The following is a 25,617-nucleotide window of genomic DNA, read 5'->3' as shown; positions in this document are numbered from 1 at the left end:
GTACTGCAATTCCCAGCAGATTTCTGGAAGACAACTGATAAGAGAATGCTAAATAAGCACTGTTCATTGTATTTAATATACATAAAAAACAATAACAAGACTTAAAATTTTGTATCAATAATACAGGTGTTTTCTGTCTATCTGTGTATCTTTTAAAGAGAAGTTCTGTGAGGATGTTCCACATGAGTCTGAAAGCCTGGAATATTAATCTCGTCCTGCTCCTTATATAGTTATCAATGGTCTAAACTAGGGGTGGGCAAACTTTTTGGCTCGGGGGCGGCATTGACTTTTAAAATTTGACAGACGGGCCGGGTCAGCACAAGATTTTTTGGGAATTGCCCCCCCCCTTTCTTCTCCTCCTTCCCCTCCCCTCGGAGGCCCCCTGAGTCAGGAGTTGCTACCGCCGGCGCGGCTCCAGTCCCGCGTTGCCTCGGGAAGGGAAAGGCAAAAAGGAAGAGCCGCGGTGGTGCTTTGCAACGGCAGCAGTGGCACCGGGGGGTCAGGCTCAGCGGCTCCTGGTTTTGCCTTTCCCTTCCCAAGGCAACGCGGGACTGGAGCCGCGCGGAGCCGCGCCAGCGGTAGCAACTCCTGACAGCCCCAGCCGGACACCTGAGCGGAGCCCGGGCGGAACTGCCTGTTGCTGCTGCGGGCGTCTGGCTGCCCAAGTAAAGAACCGCACCAGCTCAGGGCAACTGTGAGGAGCAAGAGGGGAGAGGCAGAGAAGGAGGCAGAGAAGGGGAAACCCGGAGCGCCGCCGGGTCGCCTCCTCCAAGCAGCCCGCCCGCCCGCCCGCCCGCCGGGCTTCCCCTCCGCCGCGCAGCTTGGGGCCAGGCGTGAGCGCCCGCAAGGGAAAAGGAAGCCGCAAGTTGCTGGGAAGTTGCTCGGGTGCTGGGAGCAGGCTTTTAAAGTGCGAGCAGGACCGCCGAGCCGGGAAACGGGGCACCAAGGCAGGGCAAGGCTCCACCAGCAGCGGCCTAGCTTTAGGTGGCTCCAAGCCGCCCGCTCCAAGCAGCCCGCCCACCTGCTGGGCGGAACCCTTCCCACTCCTCGGCGGGAAGACGCTCCAGCCTGCAAACTTTGCCTTTGCAAAGTTTAAGCCTGGAAGCCCCGGAAAGAAAAGGGGGATCGGTGGGGACTCACCTTCGGAGAGGTCGCACTCGAAGGTGATTTCGAACTCCCAGCCGAGGCCTTTGCAAACTTCTTCTTCTCTTTCCTACCCAGAGAGCGCTCCGCACTGTTTTGCAGCTTTGGGGGCCACGCGGCACAGGGCAATACGCCACACCCAGCAATTTTTTTTCAGGGGCGGGCCGGATTGGACAGACCAACGGGCCGGATGTGGCCCGCGGGCTGTAGTTTGCCCACCCCTGGTCTAAACTCATCTGGAATATAGATAGCATGTTCCAAAGTACTCTGCTATCACCATTCTTTTCCATTTCACTTCAGCCTTTTCTCATAATACCACACTGATGCTTTTTTCATGAGGATTTCAGCTTGTTTTCAATCTTGGTCCCCCCACTTTTCTTTATTTTATTTATAATATCAAGCTTTCTGCTTTATATAAAGACCTTCAATATCTATTGGCAGGGCCTACAAAAGTAATGGAGGAAGAAGATCATGGATATTGGACATTCTGCGTTCCTGTGCACTCTTTGATTCACCAGTTATTGAAGAAGGTGAACATTTGGAATAATGTATTGTATCAATTGATTTGTCTGGTCAAATTAATATTGTCTATTTTAGAAGCAATTCAATCATCAGTAACTTGACCTTTTTAACTAGAAGGAAACAAATGGAGATTCTGATGGGATTACAGGTCCAGAACAGAGAAGAATAAAGTTTGAGAAGCGACAGAGTTTTTTTATGCTAGATCCTCCTGATAAGGAAGACTTGCTGGTGAATAGGATAACATACTATTTTACATACTGTAAATTTAAATCCTAAAATATTTATTTGAAACTTGAAAAGCACATGCAGCTATTTATTAAGAGTACACCCAAAGAGAAAAGGCAGATCAGAATGCAAAGCCTTAGCTATAAAACCCAACATAAGTGGATTAACCACCTCAGCAGTTTTGAGTAAATCCTTTTTTATTTAAAAATATCTAAATCAAGAGTTCAAATACCTCCTGATTTAGATTTATTCTCTTGAAAAAAGAAACAGTGGAAAAGCTGTTATTAAAAGGCAAGTCAGCTTTGCGAGGAAAGCAGTACCACTCAATATAAAATTAGCTGTCACCAATTTAATGTAAATTGCTGCAATCATTTAAACCATTACAAAACTATAACTTGTCCTTGACTTCAATAGGGGTGTTTGAGGATTGTAATTTTTGTATAATTAATTTATAAAAAAGGTTAAACTACATCTCTTGGCCAATATGCATCTACCAATAAATGGTAGATAGATAGATAGATAGATAGATAGATAGATAGATAGATAGATAGATAGATAGATAGATAGATGATAGATAGATAGATAGATAGATATGATAGGTCTTTGAATTAAATTTGTGTTTATATATGCAAAGAAATAATAATTTGATATTACTTTTCTCTCAAAATAGTGCAGGTTAAGATGAATATGAAATCAAAAACAGACAATGAGATATTTCTATATTTCAATGATATTTACATCTCAAGAATTACTATATTTCTCTGAAGTCAGCAAAGTGTATTATTGTTGTTGTTGTTGTTATTATTATCTTTTATTTATTACTCATGCAACTCAGTGAACTGAAAATTTAAAAATGTATCACAAATATCATCCTAGATATCAACCAAGTATCTTCTTAAAATGTGCAGTTTTTTGCAGCCTCCACTCGTGCTACAGCAGGAAGCTGCAATTTCTTGATGTATTTTACATTTCTTGGACATGGTACCAAGTCCCCCAATGACAATGGGTATCACGTAGCTTTGATGGCCGAGTCACAATTATTATAATTATAATTTATTATAATTATAATTTATTATTATTATTATTATTATTATTATTATTATTATTATTATTATTAGTCCATTAAACATGCAACTCAGTCAACTGAACATTTAAAAATGTATCACAAATATTATTAACTGGCACTGATAATTGATACGGGTTGCTGCCAGCATCCTAGGTATCGACCAAGTATTTTCTTAAAATATACGATGTTCCAAGTAGCGCAGTTTTTTGCAGTTCTGCTGGTGTTATTGCAGGAAGCTGCAATTTCTTGATGTACTGTGTAAAAATCTTGAAAATGGTGCCAAGTGTCCCGATGACAATGGGTATTACTGTCACATGTTTGATCCATAATCAGGTAGTTTCGATGGCCAGATCGCAATATTTCATGATTTTTTTCTAGTTCTTTTTCTTAAACTCTGGCATCTCCTGGTACAGCAAAATCAATAAACTGTATTCTTCCGTTTTTGATGATTGTGATATCTGGTATGGTGTGTTATAAATGATGATCTGTCTGTATTCAAAAGTCCCACATCTTCACCATCTCGAAAGTTTTGAAAACAACTTTGTGTTTTGGATACAGGTAAATCACATTTTTTACATAGTGCCCAGTGGATGATAATGATGATGATTATCATCATCATCATTATTATCATTATATTTCCTTATTACTACATTACTACCAGAATGTACTAGTGCTACATACTACATATGTAGAATGCATCTTAGTATTATATCTTGACTGGATTACACTTGTTATATTTCCTTTTTTTTTTTTTTTTACTGTTATTTGCTTTTTTCTGTCTCTCTTTCTTTGATAGTAATAATATTTACTACTTTGATTTCTCATTGTTTTTTCTGGAATTTTAAAAAACATTTCCAGGCAAATATATAACATTACAGAATAATTAAGGAACCCGCCCTTGTTTAATTTTTTTCCATTGTCAAGATTCTCAATTATTAAATTTACATAATATCAAGTTCTAAAGAAAAGAAAGACATCATTTAAAATTGTTTTGTTTGAAAATGTCTCTGGTTTAAAAATATTAGCCATCAATGATATAAAATATACAGATTAAGCTCTTCCCACCAAAGCCTCACCCATGCCAGTAAACATGACATAGAATAATAGTTTGTTTTGAAAGATTGTGGTAAATATATCAAAATATAGCAACAAAGATACAACATTAAGTTATTATATTATCAATAATATAATCTTATTCAGGTTCTTCATTACTTGATTAATGAAGTTGGTTGGTTCAGACCATGGCAATCTTTGCTGGCTCTGGGATGTTTAGAGTAGCAACGGGTATATCTTACATTATTCATTTTTCCTGTAATTGTATTTGTAGGCATGTCCCTCAACATCACCTGTAGGTAGCATGAGTCCTCAAGATCAATTATTGAGTATTCACATACAGGAGTTTTTATAGAATTTGCCTTCATAAATTTATCCAATTATCATTTAAATCCATCTAAGTTAATAACCATTAACTTAGTTTTGTAAAAATATATTTGCAATACAACTATGTTCTGTGTAAATAGAACTAGTTTAATTTGTAGGTAAACTAGGGATGCTGATAAGCTATGAAACTAAATAATTCATTACTTAAAGAGTCTCTGGTGGTTGAGTTTAATTTCTGCTTCAAGTTCAGTAGGTCCATGCCAAATAATTTCCTACAGTTTAAAATAGGAAAAGTCCTTCAAAATAACCTTCTCTTTTAAAGAAAAAGAACAGGACTATACACTATAAAAAATGTATAGTTCATAATGAATTTTAATTTAAAATCTTGTTTTCTTCAGCCTACACAAATTGATTAGATAATAGATTTACTATTTAGTACAGATTTATTTCAGGTGAAGTTGCTATTTGTATTTGAAAAATAAATGAAGACATATACAAACATTTAGAAATATCCAAGCTATAATCTAGAAAATTCAAACTGGTACCTTACAGAAATTAAGAAAAAAAGCTCCTGTTCCATATTAACAAAACTGTAAGAGTTATCACAAAGATGACCATAAATGCAACGTCCTCAATATTCTTCCCACAAGAGGAAAAACATTAATATAGCATACATAGAGTCTGGAATCCTCTGTATAATTTGGAACTGCAATATCCAGAATTCATATCCAATATGACTGATTTAGATTAAAGTTTTGAGTTAGGCAAAGGCAAAGTTTGAATCTTCTCTTCCTCAAATAGTGCCCATTAAGGCAACCAGAAATATAGGAAGCAATTTATAAATACTCTTCAATTAGGCAGTGAGGCAAATAATGTCCCAATTATTTGAATCTTCAGGGAATTGAAACTAAAAGCCTCAGGGAATTTCTGTTCTTTTGTTTCTCTTCTTCTATAAAGGCCTTCTTACTAACAATTCATTGTAAAAGCAATGACGCTGGAATTCTATTGTATTTTGTAAAATGGTATATAATTGCAATTTTAAAACTAAATTGCTGATTAATAAAATACAAAGTATGAAAATATTTCATCCAATTTTCCCCTTCTTCATTTAAATTATCGTATTTTGGAGGCCAGCCCAGTAACATAATTTTAAGACAAAAATGTCAAATATGTTAAATAATTTAGCAACTTTTAGATTGGATTAAAAGTTTTCTGAAACTATTATACCTGATGTATATTATATTTAAATAATTTAATATTATTTTGTTGATAAGGTATGCAATCAAAGCAAATATGAAAAAGAGAAGTCTTTTTTTCTTTCAAAATATGATAAGCTGATTAACATCTTAATGAATTTCAGAATGCATATATGTCTTAGTCCTTGTTCTACTACATGCATAAAGTGCAACCTCAAAAGCCCAGTGGATTTATTTGGAAGTTGGAACTTCTGATTGATCATTGATAACATACAAACAAACCTACCTTGTTAGCTGAAATAAGAGACCTCTGTGTACCCCCTATAATGATATTTATATTTTATATAAAATGTGTATGTTTGGCATTATTTCTTTACAGAAGATTACTGGAAGAGTAAGGAAACAGGACAGCTGTATATAGCTTGACTGATCATGAAAACAGAACAGGGTCAAAACTGATTAGGGCTTGGAAGGAAGTCACCAGAAAACATCAAAAGGCAAAGGCAAAATAAGATTTCCATTACCATGAATTAAATTTTATTTGAAGAATTATTTTTACTTTGTTTCACAATCTAAAGCCCAAACTTACTATATTCACCTTGAAACTCAGGCACAAAATAGACTACTTATGTTGAATATTTGGTATTCTCCTTCCAATCCAGTTGATAGTTATCCTAAATAGGAATGTTGTATTCTATCCTCCTTCTCTTTTCTTTTACCTATATAGAAAGACAGAGGAGCTATGCATCTCGGAGCTATGGTCATAGAAGTCTTTAGAACTGGAAACCATGTAAGCTTAAAATTGTTGTTGTAGTTCTTCTTGGACCTGAAACCCTGCCAATTGTGATTTGCCCTTATTATCACTACTATAATGCATTATACTCAATGACTCAAAAGCTGTAATTGGCATAATATAATTATCAGTTTTCTAGTATATGTTATGCAGGGGTGGGATTCAAAATTTTTAACAACCGGTTCTGTGGACATGGCTTAGTTGGTGGGTGTGGCTTGGTGGTCATGTGACTAGGTGGTCATGGCCAACTCAACATCATTCACATTAAAGGGCGCTTCTCCTTGCTTGGCCTCTTGTGACTGTGGGGAAGCTGCAATGGTCATAAATGTGAAAAACAGTCATAAGTCACTTTTTTCAGTGCCATTGTAACTTTGAATGGTCACTAAATGAACTGTTGTAAGTCAAGGATTACCCGTACAAAAATACAAAATAACTTCTTTGCTTGAAAAAACAGCTGCCCAAAATACCAATCATTAGATTAAAAATAACTACAAGCCAGAGTTACAAATCAGGCAGGGTGCCAGAGCACCTTGAGGAATTAAAATAGTTAAAATGCAATGATAACTATCAGCAGTCATCTCTTGCTCATAAAGTGAAACCCTTTAGCAGAGAGGTCAGAAAGCTCTCCAGAAAGAGCACACCCAGGAAAAGCATTCCTTAGATCCATTTGCACCAGTTAAGGATAACAGTTGGTCTCACTCACCTCACAAGATATCCTAAGGAAATCATCCAGATTTAAGGAAAGGTCACAGGCCACCCAGAAAGGCAGTAAAAAAATCAGTGCCAAGCTTGCATTCTGCCTCTTGGAAGTATACCCCAAAAGGACAGTGCCAGATACTACCAAAGTAGTGAAGGAAGGCCCCCTTCCCAGATAGAAAAAGAAACCATGAGGCAGGAAAAAATTCAAACACAATACAAATAATTAAATCACAACTGTAGCTGTTGCTTGTGAAACCAATTATCAGAACAAATAGACATAGGAACTAACCAGATTTCTCAACCCAGTTTCTTTTCAGGAACAGAGATTAATCTTTTTTCCTTCCAAACAAAGCTGAATAGGAAAATTATTCCCTCAATAAACACAGGATTAAACATCACCAAGGACAGAATTAAACTTCACCAAAAACCAGTTTTAGACCAAAACTCAGAAAGGGTATGTAAACTCACGTTTGAATGTCAATCTTTCTAGCTAGTCAAGAAGCCTTGCTGAATGTCACTCATCTTTGTTCCTTGTCATTAAAAAGCTTATTTCTAGCAGCTCTGCTTCCTTATTCAATTATTTCTTCAAAGTGCTGATCATTGCATGCCTGCTGTAAGTATTTCCAGGGGAGTATTTCCTCCCAATAGTAGCGTAAAAAGCTTAAAACAACCCTTCCCCTTTAAGAAAGTATCATGAAAGGGAAAAAAAACTGCTTTGGAGACAGTAAGTCTAGGCATACTGCCAAGAATGTAATAAGGGTGGAAAAAACAAAAATAAATTTCTTCTAACTACTGGTTCTCCAAACTGCTTAGAAAGTTAACAAGGGGTTCTATAGAACCGATCAGAACCAGTAGAATCCCACCTCCAGTTGAGCCAAATTCCAGGTTTGAGTTATTTATCAAATGCATCAACAAAGGACAGCATTACCATACTATTTGACTGAAAGAGATGAGCTGATTCAACTCGTTTTTTCAAATCATTGCAGATTTTTCAGTCATATGTTTGCACCACAAACTTCTGCCTTTTATTAGTTAGTTCTCATTTATGGTGGCAAATGCTGAATATTTAAATGTTGATAGTAACAGCACAAACATGTATTCACCGTTCAGCTGCATTGCAACTCAGTTGGAAAGTTAGTAGTAACTACATGAAAATGTAATCTCAATTTTCAGGAGGTTGCTAGCAGGCATCCAATGAAAAAACAAAAACAGTACACAAGCCATCAATGGCAAAGCTAAATCCTACTGAATATTTTGTTAGCAACAGAAAATCAAATATTTAAATGATTATGAAAAGAGTATAAATCATGTATAAAGTTTGTATACCTACCAGTGTACTACTTTATTTAATATTTTTATTTATTTAATAAATTTATATGGCAGCCTCATATATATGATTCTAGATGGCTAACAATTGAAGCAGAGTTTAAACAAAAATATTTAACATATTTGACATATATAAATATTTCTATAACCAGTCTTTGAATCTATTATCAAAAACATATCAGAATTATTTCAAATATGAGAATATATGTTTTTCTGACATTATTTTATAACTATACTTTATAACTACTGTATATAAAAGTATATACCTTATAACTATGCTGTCTATCTATACTGCAAACAATGAAAGTGTAAAGGTATTAGAAAATTAATAAAGGTCAGACCTGTCCTACTAATACTTACATGCAGAAATATAGAAATGACAAATGGAACATAGAACCTAACATACCAGAATACATTTAGATTGCTTCACCAGTTCCACCCAAAAAAAAAAACACCTAATATCTGGGGGGGGGGGGGATCGATAAATACAGATTTAAATTTTGTTTAAGAAAATTCTTCGTTATAATTTATAATTTTCTAAAATACATATTGCAGCATAAGATTCCAGTACAACATTAATTTTTACATATGAAATGAATGAAATATTATTCATACAATCAACTCCAGTTTTTGATGCAAAGAAATATTACTTCAGTACTTTTGTTAGAATTTACCTTATTTCAAAGAGATCACCTCTCTCTTTTCATTAAAGAAAAAACAGCGCGCAGGCCAGATATGCTGCGCACTGCAAGGGGATTGCACACAGAGGCTCAGAGACGCGCAGCGTGCTGCAGGGGTGATCACAGGGCATCCGGCAAGAGGAATGTATGCCCATGTGCAGATGTGCAGTGTGCTGCAGGGAATCACGTGTACATGCGCAGCAGGTTGAATGGGCCCATTACACATTACCTTCTGGGTGCTGGCATGCGAGCACGCATGCATGAGCATGCACACAGAAGTGATTATTTAGTGCCTAACTCATGAAAGTCAACATAGGTGTAGCTAAAGTTTTATAATTTATGTTTATAAAAAAGGTAGAATTGTTATTTATTACAATTCAGTATTCTTTTTATAGTAAGAACACAATTTCACATTATTTTGTAGTGGTAAATGCAGCAGTTTCCTAACTATCTTAAACTCTAGGACAATTTATGAAGAAGTTCAATATTATTGTAATATTCTTAAAATTCTATAAAATTCTAATACTGAAATGATGTTATTTTTCTTCATCCAGGCTTTGGTAATATATTTCAAATAGTACTAAACAGAATAATCTGACTTGCCATTTCTTTATTTAAATGAGCACAATTTATAAGAAACTCTAAATTTATAAGCAAGTTTATGAATGTGACATCATAGAATCATAGGGCTAGAAGAGACCTCAGAGATCTTCTAGCCAATCCCTTGCTCTAGAAAAGAATCTTAAACCATCTCAGTCAAATGGGTGTTTATTCTATTTTTGAAAACCCTTTGTGATGAAGCACCCACAACTCCAGGAGGCAAGCTATTCCATTGATTAATTGCTCTTACTGTCAGAATTTTTTTTCTTAATTCTAGGTTAATTCTAGGTTGTATCTCCCTTTGACAAGCTTACACCCATTATTTCTTTTCCTGCCTTATGGTTCCCTAGAGCCTTAAATGCAAGCTACTCAATGCAAGAAGCCTTGTAAATAAAATACCTGAATTTCTCCTCTTACTAAATACAACTAAATTCGACATCATATTTGTCTTCGAAACATTGCTCAATGCATCTCTCCCTGACTCCATTACCTCAGTAAGAGACTATCATGTTTACCGATCCAATCGTGAAATCCGTAGAGGAGGTGGTGTTGCTATCTTCTATAAAAAGTCCTTACATCTAAAAGACATCCAAGTTACCCAGGAGCTTGCTCCTGAGACCATTATCTGTGAACTGACCTTAAATATCACATTTCAGTTTTTACTACGTTACAGAGCCCCTGATTATGACATTGAACATGTTCCCCAAGGCAGTGTTTTAGGACCAACTATCTTTGTACTCTACATAAATGACCTCTGTGATCATATTAAGAGCAACTGCATTCTCTTCACTGATGATGTAAAGCTATTCAACACCACAGACAATACTACTACCCTCCAAAAATACCTCAACTATGTATCAGAATGGTCAATCAAATGGCAACTTCAAATCTCAACAAATAAATGCTCTCTCTTACATATTGGCAGAAAAAATCAGAAAATAAAATACAAGCTAAATAGTCAAGACCTTGTTGAGGATCCAAACTTTGTCAAGGATCTTGGAGTACTCATCTGAAATGATCTAAGTGCTAAAGCCCACTGTAACTACATAGCCAAAAAGGCATTAAGAGTTGTTAATCTAATCCTACGTAGCTTCTTCTCTGGTAATATCACACTACTAACTAGAGCATACAAAACATTTGCTAGACCTATACTTGAATACAGCTCATCAGTCTGGAACCCATATCATGTATCTGATATTAACACAATTGAAAAAGTCCAGAAATATTTTACAAGAAGAGTTCTCCACTCCTCTACTCATTGCAGAATACCTTATGCCACCAGACTTGAAACTCTATACCGAGAAAACCTAGAACTACGCTGCCTCCAGTCCGATCTAAATATAGTATATAAAATCATACATTGCAGTGACCTACCTGTCAATGAATACTTCAGCTTCAATCATAACAGTACAAGAGCACACAACAGATACAAATTCAAGGTTAACCACACCAAACTTGACTGCAGAAAATACGACTTCAGCAACAGAGTGGTTAATGTTTGGAATACTCTACCCGACTCTGTAGTTTCTTCCCCAAACCCCAAAAACTTTAACCTTAGACTGTCTCCTATTGACCTAACCCCTTCCTAAGAGGCCTGTAGGGGGCGTGCATAAGTGCACCAATCGTGCCTACCGTCCCTGTCCTATTGTTTTTTTATTTTTCTTATAAGTATCTATCTCATGTATTCAAAACTATATTTATTCTTATACCTGTATCTTGTAAGTGATTGACAGATCAAATCAAATAAATAAATAAAAAATAAATAAATAGAATAAGTCAATCCCTTCTTCTTTGTGATGCGTTGATTAGTTAATAGCTGCCCATTGATTGATTGGTGATTGATTGATTGGATTGATTATATGCCATCAAGTTGTTTTTCAACTCCTAGCAATGACATAGATACATTTTCTCCATGATGATCCAGGCCAAACCTAATCTTCTAGGTGTTCAAATAGTGTACTCAATATAATTTCCATCCACCTTGATGTTGGATTTCGTGCCTTTTCTTCCACTTTTCTTAGCATTAGAATCTTTTCCAGGGTGGTTATAATATATTGTATTGCTATTGTATTATATACATTTGAATATCTGATATACATAAAACAGATTTACAGTTTGGGCATATTATTAGTAATACTTTGAGAAACTCTTTAAGTCTAAGATATTATGTTAGAATATACACAGTACCATTGCAAAATTATATTTTATGTTTATTTAATAATATCTACAGTATTCAAAAATGGACGTCTTAAAAATTTCTATGTTACAAAGATGACTGATTCAAAAATAATTTGTTTTTGAACTTCTGTGTATAGAAAATTATGTTGTCCCAATAAACCTAGGACAATATTCCTATGTTCCTATGAATATTCCTATGCCATGTTTATGTTATTGTTATAAAGTTATATCTATATAAATGTGTGCAAAAGAGATTATAATTCCATTTTTATAGGAAGTGAAAAGGTGTTGTCATATAAAGGCTTTTGTCAAGTAGTGAGAGAATTTTTTGAATGACTGAAAATATTGTAAGGTAAGGAGCATTTAATAACAATGAGTCAATGAAGTTATGCAGTATCCATTAATATGTAACTTTTTTTACATTACAAAGGTTAATTAGTTAGGAAGTTTAGCCCAGGAAACAATAATGAATGAGTGAGTGCTAAGCTTTTTCTCTTTTTGGAAGCTAGTTTCAGCAAGGTCAAAAGTGACTTATAATTGGACAAAGACTAATACTTTGCAAGTATTATTTAACAAGTATTATTTAATAAGGCAAAATTGGATGTGAAGAGTTATACATTCCTCCAAATATGTTAAAAGGTTAAAGATAATTCTTTAAAATTAAAATTGTCTGAGTCATGATCTAGATATGACTCATGTTGAACAGAAGTCTACTGTAACCTTCTCAGTGCCCCCTTTTTTGTAAGCTCTTCCTGTTGCTATGACCAGTCTTCTGTGATTTTGCTTCTACAATCTTGAAATAGTTATGTTCTGCAAAATGTATTATCTACTACAATAACATGTCAAAATTTCAGTTGATTGTCAAAGGACATCCTCAGCAACAAAAGTGTCTGTAAAGAATACAAAGAAAAGTTCAGAGCACAGCATATGTAATCAGATGGATTAAAAACATAAATATTAATACTTGTACCAGAGTAATTTAGTGTGATTGAAGAACAATGAATAACATAGAAATATACTACTAATATACTACTTTAAAGACCATTATACAATTTTGACAACTAAGATAATAATAACTGTTGTGGTAAAACACATATTAAAATACATCGTTTTAATGAATATATTCATCTACATGCTAATTTTCTAATTTTGTAAGGATGCAAAGTACCATCAAGAACTCAAGAAACAACAGGAACTTTAAAAATCTAATTTGTCCTGAAATCATTTTGATCTGTGTATCATGAGGCAGAGGACAGGGTTCTTTAGATTACGGCTGAGGCTACCTGTAGGAGATGATACTTCTGAAAAAAAATAGCTGAGAAGCATTGTATTAAGCAAGAAGGCTGAAACATTTCTTAAGGAAACAAGATGATATCTTGAGGAGTCTCAGGGAGGATCTCCCTGATTATCTGGGTATAAGAGGAAAATAATGTAAAGCATAATAGATTTGCAAGAATCTGTTATCATATTTTCTTATATTAATCTCAGTTTAGTATAGCTCTAGTTCTCCTATGGAGAAAATGGATTACTTGAATGTCTTTCAGTAAAGTTTCAGACCTGACTACAGACCTAAAACAACATTGATTTTCTTTGCTAAAGCGTTCTTATGGGAATGCAATGGAGTGGTGCATTCATCCTCACTTTCTTTGACTTCTCAGTTATCTTCAATACCATTAACTATGGTGCCTTTCTAGGTTGAGGTTTGACGACATGTGTTTTATGTTCAGGGGAATGTCCTTGAACACTACCTAGAGACTGCAATTCAGATTGATATGGCATGGGCAGGTATGAATGTACTTAAGTAACTCCATGTTTTATATTTGCTTTGTGAGCCATGTTGCTCCTAGTGAGCTTCTGTGTACAAACTACTGGCTGTCACCTCTAAAACCCTACATGGCATGGAATTGAGTTATTTATGGAACCATTCTGTCAGATTGTTTCTACCTGATCCACCAGACCACAAAATTATGCTGCTGATTTCATCAAACAAAGCTGATTATTCTTTGCTCTGCTCTTTGGAATACTATCTTCTTCTTCTTCTTCTTCTTCTTCTTCTTCTTCTTCTTCTTCTTCTTCTTCTTCTTCTTCTTCTTCTTCTTCTTCTTCTTCTTCTTCTTCTTCTTCTTCTTCTTCTTCTTCTTCTTCTTCTTCTTCTTCTTCTTCTTCTTCTTCTTCTTCTTCTTCTTCTTCTTCTTCTTCTTCTTCTTCTTCAGCGTTTGTCTCGCGCTCTGGCGAGGTCCGCTAATGTCCTTGAGTACTGCTTCCACGCCTCTCTGTCTGCCACGTATGTCGGGTCTGCCTTCGCGATCTCTAGATCGGCCTTGATCGTGTCCATCCAGCGTTGCTTAGGTCTACCACGCGGTCTCGCTCCTCCGACAATCACCTTCATCGCAGATTTGATGATGGATTCTTCCTTGGCGCGACTCACATGGCCGAACCATCGTAGCCGGGACTGCCTCATGACCGTGGGGATGGGCACGACGTTGAACCGTCTGCGCACTTCTTCATTCCTGACGCGATCGAGTAGGGTGAGGTCTACCGACCATCGGAGCATTCGCATCTCCATCGTCTGGAGTCTGCATTCGACTTCTTTGGTCGTCGGCCAGCACTCTGCGCCGTATATGGCCACGGGGCGCACCACAGAGTTATAGATTTTCGCCTTCAGGCGCATCGGCATCTTCTTGTCACAGAGGACGCCCGTGACGGACTTCCATTTGCCCCACGCTGCGTTGATCCTGGCTGCCACCTCAGTTTGTAGTAGGCCTTCTTCCCCAAGAGTAGTTCCCAGGTACTTGAAGGTAGAGGCACGCGGTAGCTCCTGCCCGTTCACGTGGATGGAGCCTGTCGTTTCATTGTCAGTGGTCAGGTATTCGGACTTCTTTAGGTTCAACCGGAGCCCGAACTGCTCGAGGCGGTTGTGCCACTGTTGGACTAGGTGCTCGAGTTCAGCCTTGCGCAGGTTGGCCAGGAACACATCATCGGCGTAGAGCAGCGCCCATGGGGCGGGCGTGTGCAGGTCGTGTGTAATTGTGTCCATCACCAGAATGAACAGCAGTGGTGAGAGAGCAGAGCCCTGGTGTACGCCGACGGTGATATTGAACTCCTCTGATATCCCAGCTGCCGCTTTTACACGGCTTTTGTGACATCTGTATAGGAGTTGGACCCATTGTACGAGTAGATCGGGCACGCCGTGATCTCGCAGTGCGTACCAGATGAGATCGTGCGGGACTCGGTCGAAGGCCTTTTCCAAGTCCAAGAAGGCGGTGTGGAGCGGGATTTTCTTCTCTCTGTGAGCCTCCATCAGCATCCGCACACCAAAGATGGCATCGGTGGTGCCGCAGTTCTTGATGAATCTGGCCTGGTTGACGCTGATGTCGACGATGTCCCGAATGCGCTTATCGAGGACGCGTTCGAAGATCTTCATAGTGTGTGACAGTAACCTGACTGGTCTGTAGTTGGAGCAGTCCGCTGGGCTGCCCTTTCCCTTCCAGATCGGAACAGTGGTGCTGCGGTACCAGTCGTGTGGCACTATTCCCGTGGAGACGATGTTGTTGAACAGCTTGCACAGCCACAATGCCGAGCCCGGTAATGCCTTTTTCCAGAAGTCGGCAGGGATGTCGTCTGGTCCTGTTGCCTTACCATTTTTCATGGCCTTGATGGCGTCGGTGACCTCGCTGGTGTGAATGCCTGAGACTGGGCCTTCGACGGGGTCACCTCGCGGGGTTCGTGGGTGTGGGAACTCCTCGGTGGAGATCTTCTCGAAGTATTGCCGCCACCTCTCGGCAGCGTCTCTGGGGTTGACGATCAAATTTCCCCTTTCGTCGTTGATCCCATGAAACTGGTCAATGTCCAGGGTCTTCCTGTGTCTGCTTTTGGCTAGGCGGTAGATCTCATTCTCGCCTTCTCGTGTGTTCAGCTTCTCGTAGATGTCGTCGTAGTGGGAGCTTCTGGCTGTCGCTACTGCTTTCTTGGCTGCCTTTTTGGCCGCCTTGTACTCGCAGAGCTTCTCGCTGGTCTTGTCCTGAAGAAAGGCCTTGTAGAGCCGTTTCTTCAGGTGCACGGCATCTTGTACTTCCGGTGTCCAGAGCCATGTATCTCGTTCGATGCGTCTCCGTCCTGGCTTGGTACAACCAAGCTGTTGGCAGCCGGCAGTGTGAACAGTGCTCTTCAGCATGGACCACGCTTCCTGTGGCCCGTCAACCATCTGCAGGAACTGCTCCGGTTTGATGAGGGGTCCCGCCATCTTCTTCTGGTTCCACCACTTGATTCGTGGCTGGTCTGCATTCTTTTTGTCAATCTTGGTCTTGGGCTTGCTGATCCTGATCTTCGCCATCAGCGGCCTGTGCTGACTGCTCGATTCGTGCGGGTACACCTTGGCGTTGAGCACGTTTTTAGCGGCTCTTCGTCGCACGATGATGTAGTCGATCTGTGTGTGGTGGTTCCCATTTCTGCTATGGTAGGTGAGGAGTTGGGGTTCTCGCCTAATGAAGCAGGTGTTCGTGATGGTCATATCATGGGAGTCGGCAAAGTCCAGGATCCTCTGGCCATTCTCATTCATATCGCCTGTGCCGTGTCCACCGTGGCACTGGTGTCCGTTTTTGTCCCGCCCTACATGACCATTCAGGTCGCCAGAGATGATGATGTCGTCTTCATATGGGATCTGCCTGAGTTGGATGTCGAGCAGTTCCCAGAAGGTATCCTTCTCCTCCTCGTGACATCCGGTCTGAGGGGCGTAGGCGGACAAGATGTGTAGGCGCTGCCTCTCGGTCGCTACGACGATTATCATCAGTCGTTCTGTGAGGCGCTTAACTTCTGCAACGGAGCTTTGCCAGCTGGGACTGACAACCACAGCTACACCGCCGCGGTTTTCCTTACAGCTGGTGTATATGATCTTATAGCCGTCTATAGTCGTAGCCTTGTTGCCCTTCCAGCGAGTTTCCTGGAGGCAGCAGATGTCCAGCTTCCTGTCTCGCATGGCCCTGACGATCTCGGTCGAGCGTCCAGTCAGCGAATCCACGTTCCAGGTGGCCACCTTGAGCGTCTGGCAATCCTCTGTTCCCCGCTTGTGATTTTTCACACGGATCGGGTAGTCTCCGTGCGCGTCAGACCCGGACGCGGCCGTCATAGCTTTCTCACACGGTGCAAGTGCGCCGTGCTTTCCGCGTGGACCATTTCGTTGATTTTTGACGCAGGCCAATGGTCTCCTGTGCCCGTCGGTTCCCCCAAACGCGGTAGCATTGGGCGTGTGTTCAGTAGTGGACGTTTCCACCATGTTGATGCGGCATTTGAGTACTCCAGCCGGCCTGTCGCGTGGGCCTGTCGTCGGAGGGTCTGCTCTCAGTTACGGTCAGCGTTTAACGGCTTCGCGCATCCAGGGGACACCACTTGGAGGTGGCAGACCGCTCGTCCACCGCTCTTTGGAATACTATATATCCTGATATTTGACTGGATTTGACTCTGCCAGATTTTTGGAAATATTTAAAGAGCTTATTATGTTCCTGAACATAATTCAGGAGATTAGCTTTGGGTTGTGAAAAATTGTGAGTTTTTTCATTGTTATTTTATTTATTGATTATGGTAGCAATTTAGGTTTGCATAGTGTGGATTTAGAATTACCCTCTGTATCTACCCATTTGATTAGATTCACCAGCAGAGGCATGCTCTGGGTTGTACCCATTATGTGATATCATTTGGTGGGACCTAGGATGAGAGTCTTTGCTGTCATTGTGCCTGCTGTGTGGAACATGATCCCGATGAAGATTAGACTTTTTTTCTGACCCTACAGGCCCTTCTCAATACTTTGAAGATCTGATTTTGTAACTAAGACTTATGTTTCAGCCTGTTTTTTAATCATTGTAACTATTGTGATAATTGTTATTTGTATTTTCTGACTGTTTATGCTATTTACAATTTTATTATATTGTTTTTATTCAGTTTTTAAGTATTGTTAGAGTCAGAGACAACTTCTTGACATGGGCAGTAATATATATACATTCAATAACTAAATAAACAGTTGTTTATTGTTGATGTATTCACTGTTCAAAGTTGCTATAGAAAGATCAGCACACATGTAAGTATAATTAAACAAATAAATTTGCAGATTCATATATTACTCATATAATTTATAATTAAATTCCTGCTTGAAAAGATTTATTATGAAATTTCCAGATATTTGTTTTGTTTCTGATAATATATTAAGGGTCCAAAATTTATTAGACTGGTGACACTTAGGATAGAAGAAGTCATTTTTTGTGCAAAACCATTTTATATTTGGAATTAATGCTGCCCAAAATACTATCCAGGGCAAAACAAATCTCTTATCTTTTACAAACAGAAATATTCCTTAATATAGGAAAGAACTAGACATCATCTTTAGACTATGAGAACTATTTAAGCAATAGCACAAATCTTCATTCCCTATTAAAAATAATGTAACTGTTGCTTGTATATGACAGTAAAAAGATTGTGAAAACAAGTAATACAAGTCTAGAAGAGTAACTTTGAGGGCATTAATGGAATTGTATTTAATAAATATGCAGTAATGTGTTCGCGAATATTTTCATCTTATATTTCAGGTGCCAGAGATTATAAGGAGGCTGGAAAAGAAGAGAAATAGTAAGTAAGTAAGTAAGTAAGTAAGTAAGTAAGTAAGTAGACAATAAACAAATAAATAAATGTCAAATTATAGAGACTGAAATCTGATACCTGATAAATTGCAATTTAATGCAATTGGCAATAAAGTGGAAAGAACCATTTTATATCATTCAAAGACTCTGTCTTAATCAACTCACTATAAAACAGCATGGAAAATTCCTGTGACAATTTCCAACATTCTGTATTTACTCCAGACTAGCATCAAATATACATTATTGAAATATGCCTAGTTCTTCCTTTCTTGATCTCATCCAGCTGTGTAGAACTGATATCAGGATTATAAAGAATGCAAACGTCACATTGCATGGATTTGAATACCTATGGTACATTCCTATTCCAACTTTATTGTAAGGTTGACATAATTCCTTATTACAAATAAGATAAAGGCTTTCCCTATAATAATTTTTAGCTATGGTAAAAAGTTTAAACTGTAAAACATATGAAATGGGAATGGCATAAGAATGAATATGAAGAAGGATTGTGGATGTTTATTAATTAATACAATGAATTTATATACCATATATCTCTCAAGGCTTCTAGAGATTTTAACCATAAAACATACTACAATAACATCCAAGAAACCATAAAAATGCATGTATGATCAAACCAGCATTAAAAAATAAAAGCCCAAACTGAAACAGCAGACTGATGTCACTACTAATGTTCAAATTGGTAAGATAAAAATTGTTTTAACTGCCTTGAAAAAGGGTGGTAATAAAAGAAGCAGGCAAACTTCAGAAAAAAATATGTTTCAAATTGAAATCATGACACAAAATGTCCCTCTTTTGGTCTATGTCATATCACCGCAGGCAAAACTAGCCAGAGGAGACCTATATTAAAATACAATATGGAATATTGAAACTTGGATTATTGGAAACTTTGAAAGCTATTAGAAAGCTGGAGTATACTGCAATAACAGCATATAACATATACTAGAAAGTATTTCGTTTCTAGTGATATGCATTTTTGTTCCATATGTTGTAGTACTTTAAACTTATTACACAGTTTATTGACATATAATATTACAGTAGTTTATACTACATTTTTATTACATAGACTTATTGTTATGTTACGATTTTATTTCACTTATTTAATTTGACTTTTGTGTTGTATATTTTATATTTTTTACACAAATAAACACAACATTATTAATTTGACTTTGCAGAATTAAATAAATTCAAATTAAAAGAGTTTTCCCTAAGGACTTGTCACTCATACCCCTTCTTTTTAAATAAATAAATAAATAAATACTTCCTTGCTAAACAAGACTGAACCAAAAAGAAGTTAAGCAATCCTCTCACCAATTAACATTTTATTGTCTTCACTCAGCTGGTCATGTATTGAGTCTTTTGTTTTATTTTGAATATATTTGAAAAATATATGTTGTTAGCACAGAATGAGTCCTTTAGATAATGAAGTGTATACAGTGTATGGTAATATAATCTTGAAATATATTAAACAACACATATTTAAAAAGTAGTATTTTAAGATATTTTGAAATATAGGCGGTGTAATAAAAAGCAGTATTTTATTGTTGGTATTCAGGTCATAATAACAGCATACAATTGGGCCATATAAGATTTAATGAAAGACAAATAAACAATTTCCAGAAAATTTTCAGATATGTATTTCTCAAATCAAACATATTCTCTTTAGTAAATGATGTGAAGGTACTTTCTTATCATGGCATATTTTCAAGGTACCCATTGGTTTATATTCTTCTATAAAATATGAAAATTTTCAACAAAAGAACTTTGTCAGCTGTGAGGGAAAAGGTGCCTACTTATTTAGTTATTAATGAAAGCTTTTCTAAGCAGCTTTCAAAAATCAGTGCACGTACAGTGTTAATAATACAATAATAAAACAACCTTCTGCCTGCCTGCCTGCCTGCCTGCCTGCCTGCCTATCTACCTAACTACCTTATTTATTTATTTAGCGTATGACACGGGATTACCAAGGCGGCTGGCTGCCTCTGTGAAAGGAATTTTTTTGGGTGGTATTATCTTTACCTGTGGGATGCTTTTCTTGATCCTGTGCAGTTTACTTATCTACCTACCTACCTACCTACCTACCTACCTACCTACCCATCCATCCATCCATTGATATAGATGATATAGATATATACACACATACATACATACAACACTTAAGAATACTTAAATAATATTTAAGAAATCAGAATCATGCAATGTATTACCAAAATACATTTCTAATAATATTTCAATTATTTTCCATATTCCAATAACTTTGTATCTTACTAAAAATAATTTTTGTTAACATTTATTGTGGTATAATACTTTATTATAAATGATTCAAATGGATTATGCACTGTGGAGAAAAATACGATATCCTCCATTAGCATCCAACTTATTATTTGCCTTTCTTATTATTTTACTTTTAGCAGCATATCATATAATGTGTGATCTTGAACCTGGCACCCCATGGTTTTTATATTATGTTTCTTACTTATAAGTACCATAACTGTTTTCTTCACTGAATTCAGCCATTCTGTGCATTTAATTAGAGCTGAAATTTTTAACAATATCATTTATCTCCTTGGATGTAATAAGTATTTAGTTGTGACTGGCATCCATTGTGTTGTACCAAATATTAGAAAACCTTGAAGAGGCTGAAGACCATTAAAATTTTAAAATATAACAATTTCCTCTTATTTTATGCCAACTATCATGTATCTAGACATCAGAAGTAAAGAAGAGAAAGAAACCACAGGTAGAAATACTCAGAAAATTTAATATTGTCTAATTAAAAATAAAAATAATGTACACTTCATTATAGTTGTTACCTACAGATCTAATCAGAATTCATGTAAGCACAAGATTAGATTAGTTTATCTGTTTGTTATTTTCTGTATACAGAATATCAATCCAATTCTAGATTTGTATAAGTGTGTATATTTATTTCCCTTCCAAAGCCCAACCGTATCTCACCATGGTGGGGAGGGCAAACAATACAACCTTATTATACTGGCCAACATGGTTCTGGCCTGGACAAAAACCTGTAGATAGATAATTTACTTTGCAATTGTAGAAATTTTCATACACATTTATCTTTTTTATACAAATTTTGATACAAAGTTGTCTAGTGTGTCTTCCAAATAAGATGTTATTTTCTGTATTATTTTGTCTCTTGTTATATTGTGAATCCTTTCCCATGCATGCATGATTGTGCCACACATTGGCACTTATTGAAAAATTTCAATATTATCTCTCTCTCTCTTCTCCCTCTGTGTGTGTACATGTGTGTTGTGTGCGTATGTGTGTACACACAGAGAGAGATCCATCCATCCATCCATCCATCCATCCATCCATCCATTTATAGACCATGGTGTCACAGGGGTTAGAATGCAGTTTTACAGGCTAACTCTGCCCATTGCCAGAAGTTAAATAATGACCAGCTGAAGACCTAAATTTTGGGGGGCAACAGGCTGGTGTTGTAAACTGCTAAGAGAGTGCTATAAAACATTATGGAGAGGTATACAAGTCTAAGTTCTATTGCTACTGTTATCTTTCCACCTCTATCTATCAATCAATCTCCATCAATTTATCTATCTATCTATCTATCTATCTATCTATCTATCTATCTATCATTTCTATCTATCACATAGGATAAATTCATTAGTAGAAAAAAATCAGTACACTAATGTGACTGAGAAAATGCCAGCTAGTGAAGTATCTTATGTAATGTTGAATAAAACATTTTCAAGTTTAGTTTCTAGTAGAATAGATTTAGCTACAGTTTGTGAAAAGGTGGTTTGAAGAAACAGAATCATTTATAAGAATGAAATGGAATCTTTGCAGTTTGTGCTAATCAAAGAATCCCATTGAATACAATTCAGAATAAAATATTTTTTCTGTTTAAAATAGTTAGTACCAGAAAAATAAAAATAAAAAGTTATATTAAAACATTGTACTAAACTAATGGTAGTTCATATTATTCTGAAAAGAAATGTCCCTGCTCATAACAGCATCTCAAAGGTTTTAGTTACATTTCTATTTAATATCTTTTAAGAGACAAAATATATTTTTAGACAAAAAAACAAAAAGATAGAAAAGGGTAGATATAGAAATATTTTATTTAATTACAATTATTTTAAAGAATTAAATGCATGAATATTAAATTAAATATAACTATTTCAGGTTTTTTCTACTTTCTCTCCCTCAAATTACAATCTTACACAGCATTTAATAGTTGGATTCCAGGCTTTGATAATGTAGTAGTACTGAAAAGAAAAGTTGTGGACTCCAAGACACCAAAAACATGCCTTTTAGTTATGTTTTTGAATAAATAGAAACCATAAACTGAAACAAATTTGAGCACCTGTCCCATTGAATTATTCAGGGTCAACCAGGTTTAGTCTTTTATTTAATGTGCCACTATATCACATTAAGCCAGTAACTCCATTTCCTTAATTACACAATAGCAGGATAAACAGACATGCATTAAAATTTCAATTTCTAAGAGTATCCTTTCTGTTAATATGAACCTGAGTTCTTGCCCTAGTAAGTTTAATTGAGTATCCCTTGGATGGTCCTCTAAATTAATAAAATTATGGCATTTGTGTTCATTGTTTCTTCCTACAGTGCTCACAGTTGCATATTTGTATTCCTTAGCACAATGGGACTAACTCTTAATTGGATTTTGGATGCTACACTAATGCATTCAGTAATAATATTACTCAGAAATATTGCAGATTTCACTACATGTAAGTTCACTAGAAGATTTCTAAGGTTTAACCTCATATTCTGACTATGTGGAAAAGAAACATAATACTCTTTAAATCAAAAAGTATTCATAAGCCCTTGTAGCCCTTTATTTAAAGGTAGTAATAGCTACAATAGATTGTGAAAGCAACTGTATGATCATAATATCTCCTGCAAGTCATGTTCTATGCCTAGTGACTTTGAACATCAAGGTTTTTTAGGCATAGTTTGGATGCTGTCTGCCATTTTCTTCTTCCAGGGTAGTTTTAACTTTCCAATCTAGCCCAGCATGTCAGAAAATAACCGAAAGAGAGATGATGGAAAAATGTATCTAAAGAACATTAATGATGAGATAAACTGTATCACAAAATGTGCCCATACAAACAAGTGTACAGATAAAAAAAATTGTCATTCAGTTGTGATTTAAAACCAAGAGGTAAGATATAAATGTTCTCTATGACTGTAAACGCAGAGTCTATCATGGGATTCAGTCGATACAGATCTATTTAAAAGTATTCTATCACAGTCATGAACTGGTAGCCAGTTTTGTTATTAGTTTTGAGTGATATTGTAATGACTTTTTAAAGGGGGAAAATCCAGAAAACACATGGTTTGCTTTTATTCCAAGAGGCAGAATCCATGGATCTTCTATTACTCACAGTATATCCAATGAATAACATTACACAATGAAGTTTTGTTTTGAAGGTATTGATAGAGAAAGCAAAAATCCCAGATAAGTATGGCAATTGTATTACTCTTGAGCAGTTTGGAATAAATGGATGTGTCCATCAAATGTTTTATGATACTCTCTTTTCCTTTTTTCTTGTTTCACCTTAAAAATCACAATCTACTCAGCAGTAATGCTATCTGTACAGAAAAGATTATTAATGTTTATTTCTCCCATTTTAATATCATGTTCATCTTCTTTCAATCAAATTTGTCATAAGATATTGTCAGCATATTGGTTGAACCAATAAGGGAACAACATACAGTCTTGTCATATTCCTTTGCCAATCTGGAGCCAGTATATTTCATCCTGTTTTATTCATACTGTAGTTTCCTAAATGTCAGATCTGATTCAAACAATAGGCATTCTGTCACACAATCTGACATATAGAAAAATCAGCTTGTGTAAAACATCTCATGGACACTTCCATTTGTTTCAAACTGCCCAAGAGTAATACCACTGCCACACTTATTCGGGGCTTTTTCTTTCTCCATCAATATCTATTTTCCTGAAAGAAAAATAACCAATTTCAAAATTATATTAGATTTTAAATTTTCTATTTCAATATTATACACTTACACATTTTGAAGTCCAGAGTCACTGTGAGAGTTAGATGGGCAGTATTTATTTATCAGATGACACATTCACATCAGATTTTGATTTAAAATATAAGAGAGTAAAATACAAAATATAAAGTATGTATGTCAGATTACAGATATAATTTTTTGCTTCATTGCTTCATTTCTCACAGCAAATTAGCACAATTGACATTATAGGCTTTGTTTTGGCACTTGTACTTGTAGATGATTTTACCATTTATAATATGTTGGAAACAACATTGGATCGAAAATTGTCCCCCACAGTGTCAAAGTTTGCCTGGCAGCTTGGAAAAACCACCTAGTTTTAACCATCTCCATGCGATCTAGACAACAATGAACAAATTTTGCAATGGCCATGGGAGATGTGGGACAGAATACCATCACTTAATTGTGACTGCAGGGCCGAAAAACAAGCTATCCAACATATAGTATCATATAGGCATATCTAAATTTGATAGATAGATGACTGATAGATAGATGGATAGATGGATGGATGGATGGATGGATGGATGGATGGATGGATGGATGGATGGATGGATAGAAATACCTTCTAAATGACATCCCAAACTGTGCACATGTTAGTAAGCACAATTTTACTTCCAATGATATTTATCTAAAGGCACATAATAAGCAAGGGAACATAGGCTTTTTATGTATCTGGCTAAATATTTCTAGATTCCAAAGCTAAATAATGTAGATTGATTAATATCTGAATAGGAGGTCATCAGGACTGAAAGCTGGAGTAGAAAGGGTTTTTTTAAAATAGAAAAATACAATGAGAAATCATGTCTGTGTTATCAATAAAATAAATGGATGCTTTCATAAAATCACTAGAAATCATACAAATAGTCTTTTTAAAATGCCCAGCATTCCTGCTATTACAGGACTTCCTCTTATAAAAGAATGCACTGCACAGCTCAAGATATTTTTTTAAAAAAAATTACATTTACACTAGTCTCTACAGTTGACTTAGTGAGGATCTATCTCACCCTGTTCTGTCCTCATCCCTCTCCCTGACTCTCTCCCTCTCATATTCAACCTCATTTTTTAAGAGAAATTTTTTAACTTCTTGAGTATGCATAACAGGAAAATAATAATTCATTGCATT

General features: G+C 36.5%; 1 protein-coding gene across 1 annotated transcript in view; it reads right to left on the bottom strand.

The window, feature by feature from the left end:
• Nucleotides 1-24,378: 24,378 nt before the first annotated feature.
• Nucleotides 24,379-25,617, bottom strand: part of LOC148130457 (uncharacterized) — a 21,328-nt gene continuing 20,089 nt past the window's right edge. Inside the window, exon 2 of the mRNA XM_087967490.1 lies at nucleotides 24,379-24,418. Within this exon, the coding sequence (XP_087823616.1) occupies nucleotides 24,379-24,418 (40 nt within the window). The remainder of the gene's footprint in view (nucleotides 24,419-25,617) is intronic.

This window comes from Notechis scutatus, chromosome 5, assembly GCF_049901735.1.
Source record: "Notechis scutatus isolate UNSWTSFEM ecotype Mainland chromosome 5, rNotScu1.2, whole genome shotgun sequence".
NCBI lineage: Eukaryota > Metazoa > Chordata > Lepidosauria > Squamata > Elapidae > Notechis > Notechis scutatus.
The sequence above is the reverse complement of the archived record's forward strand: the minus strand, read 5'-3'. Positions and strand labels throughout refer to the sequence as shown.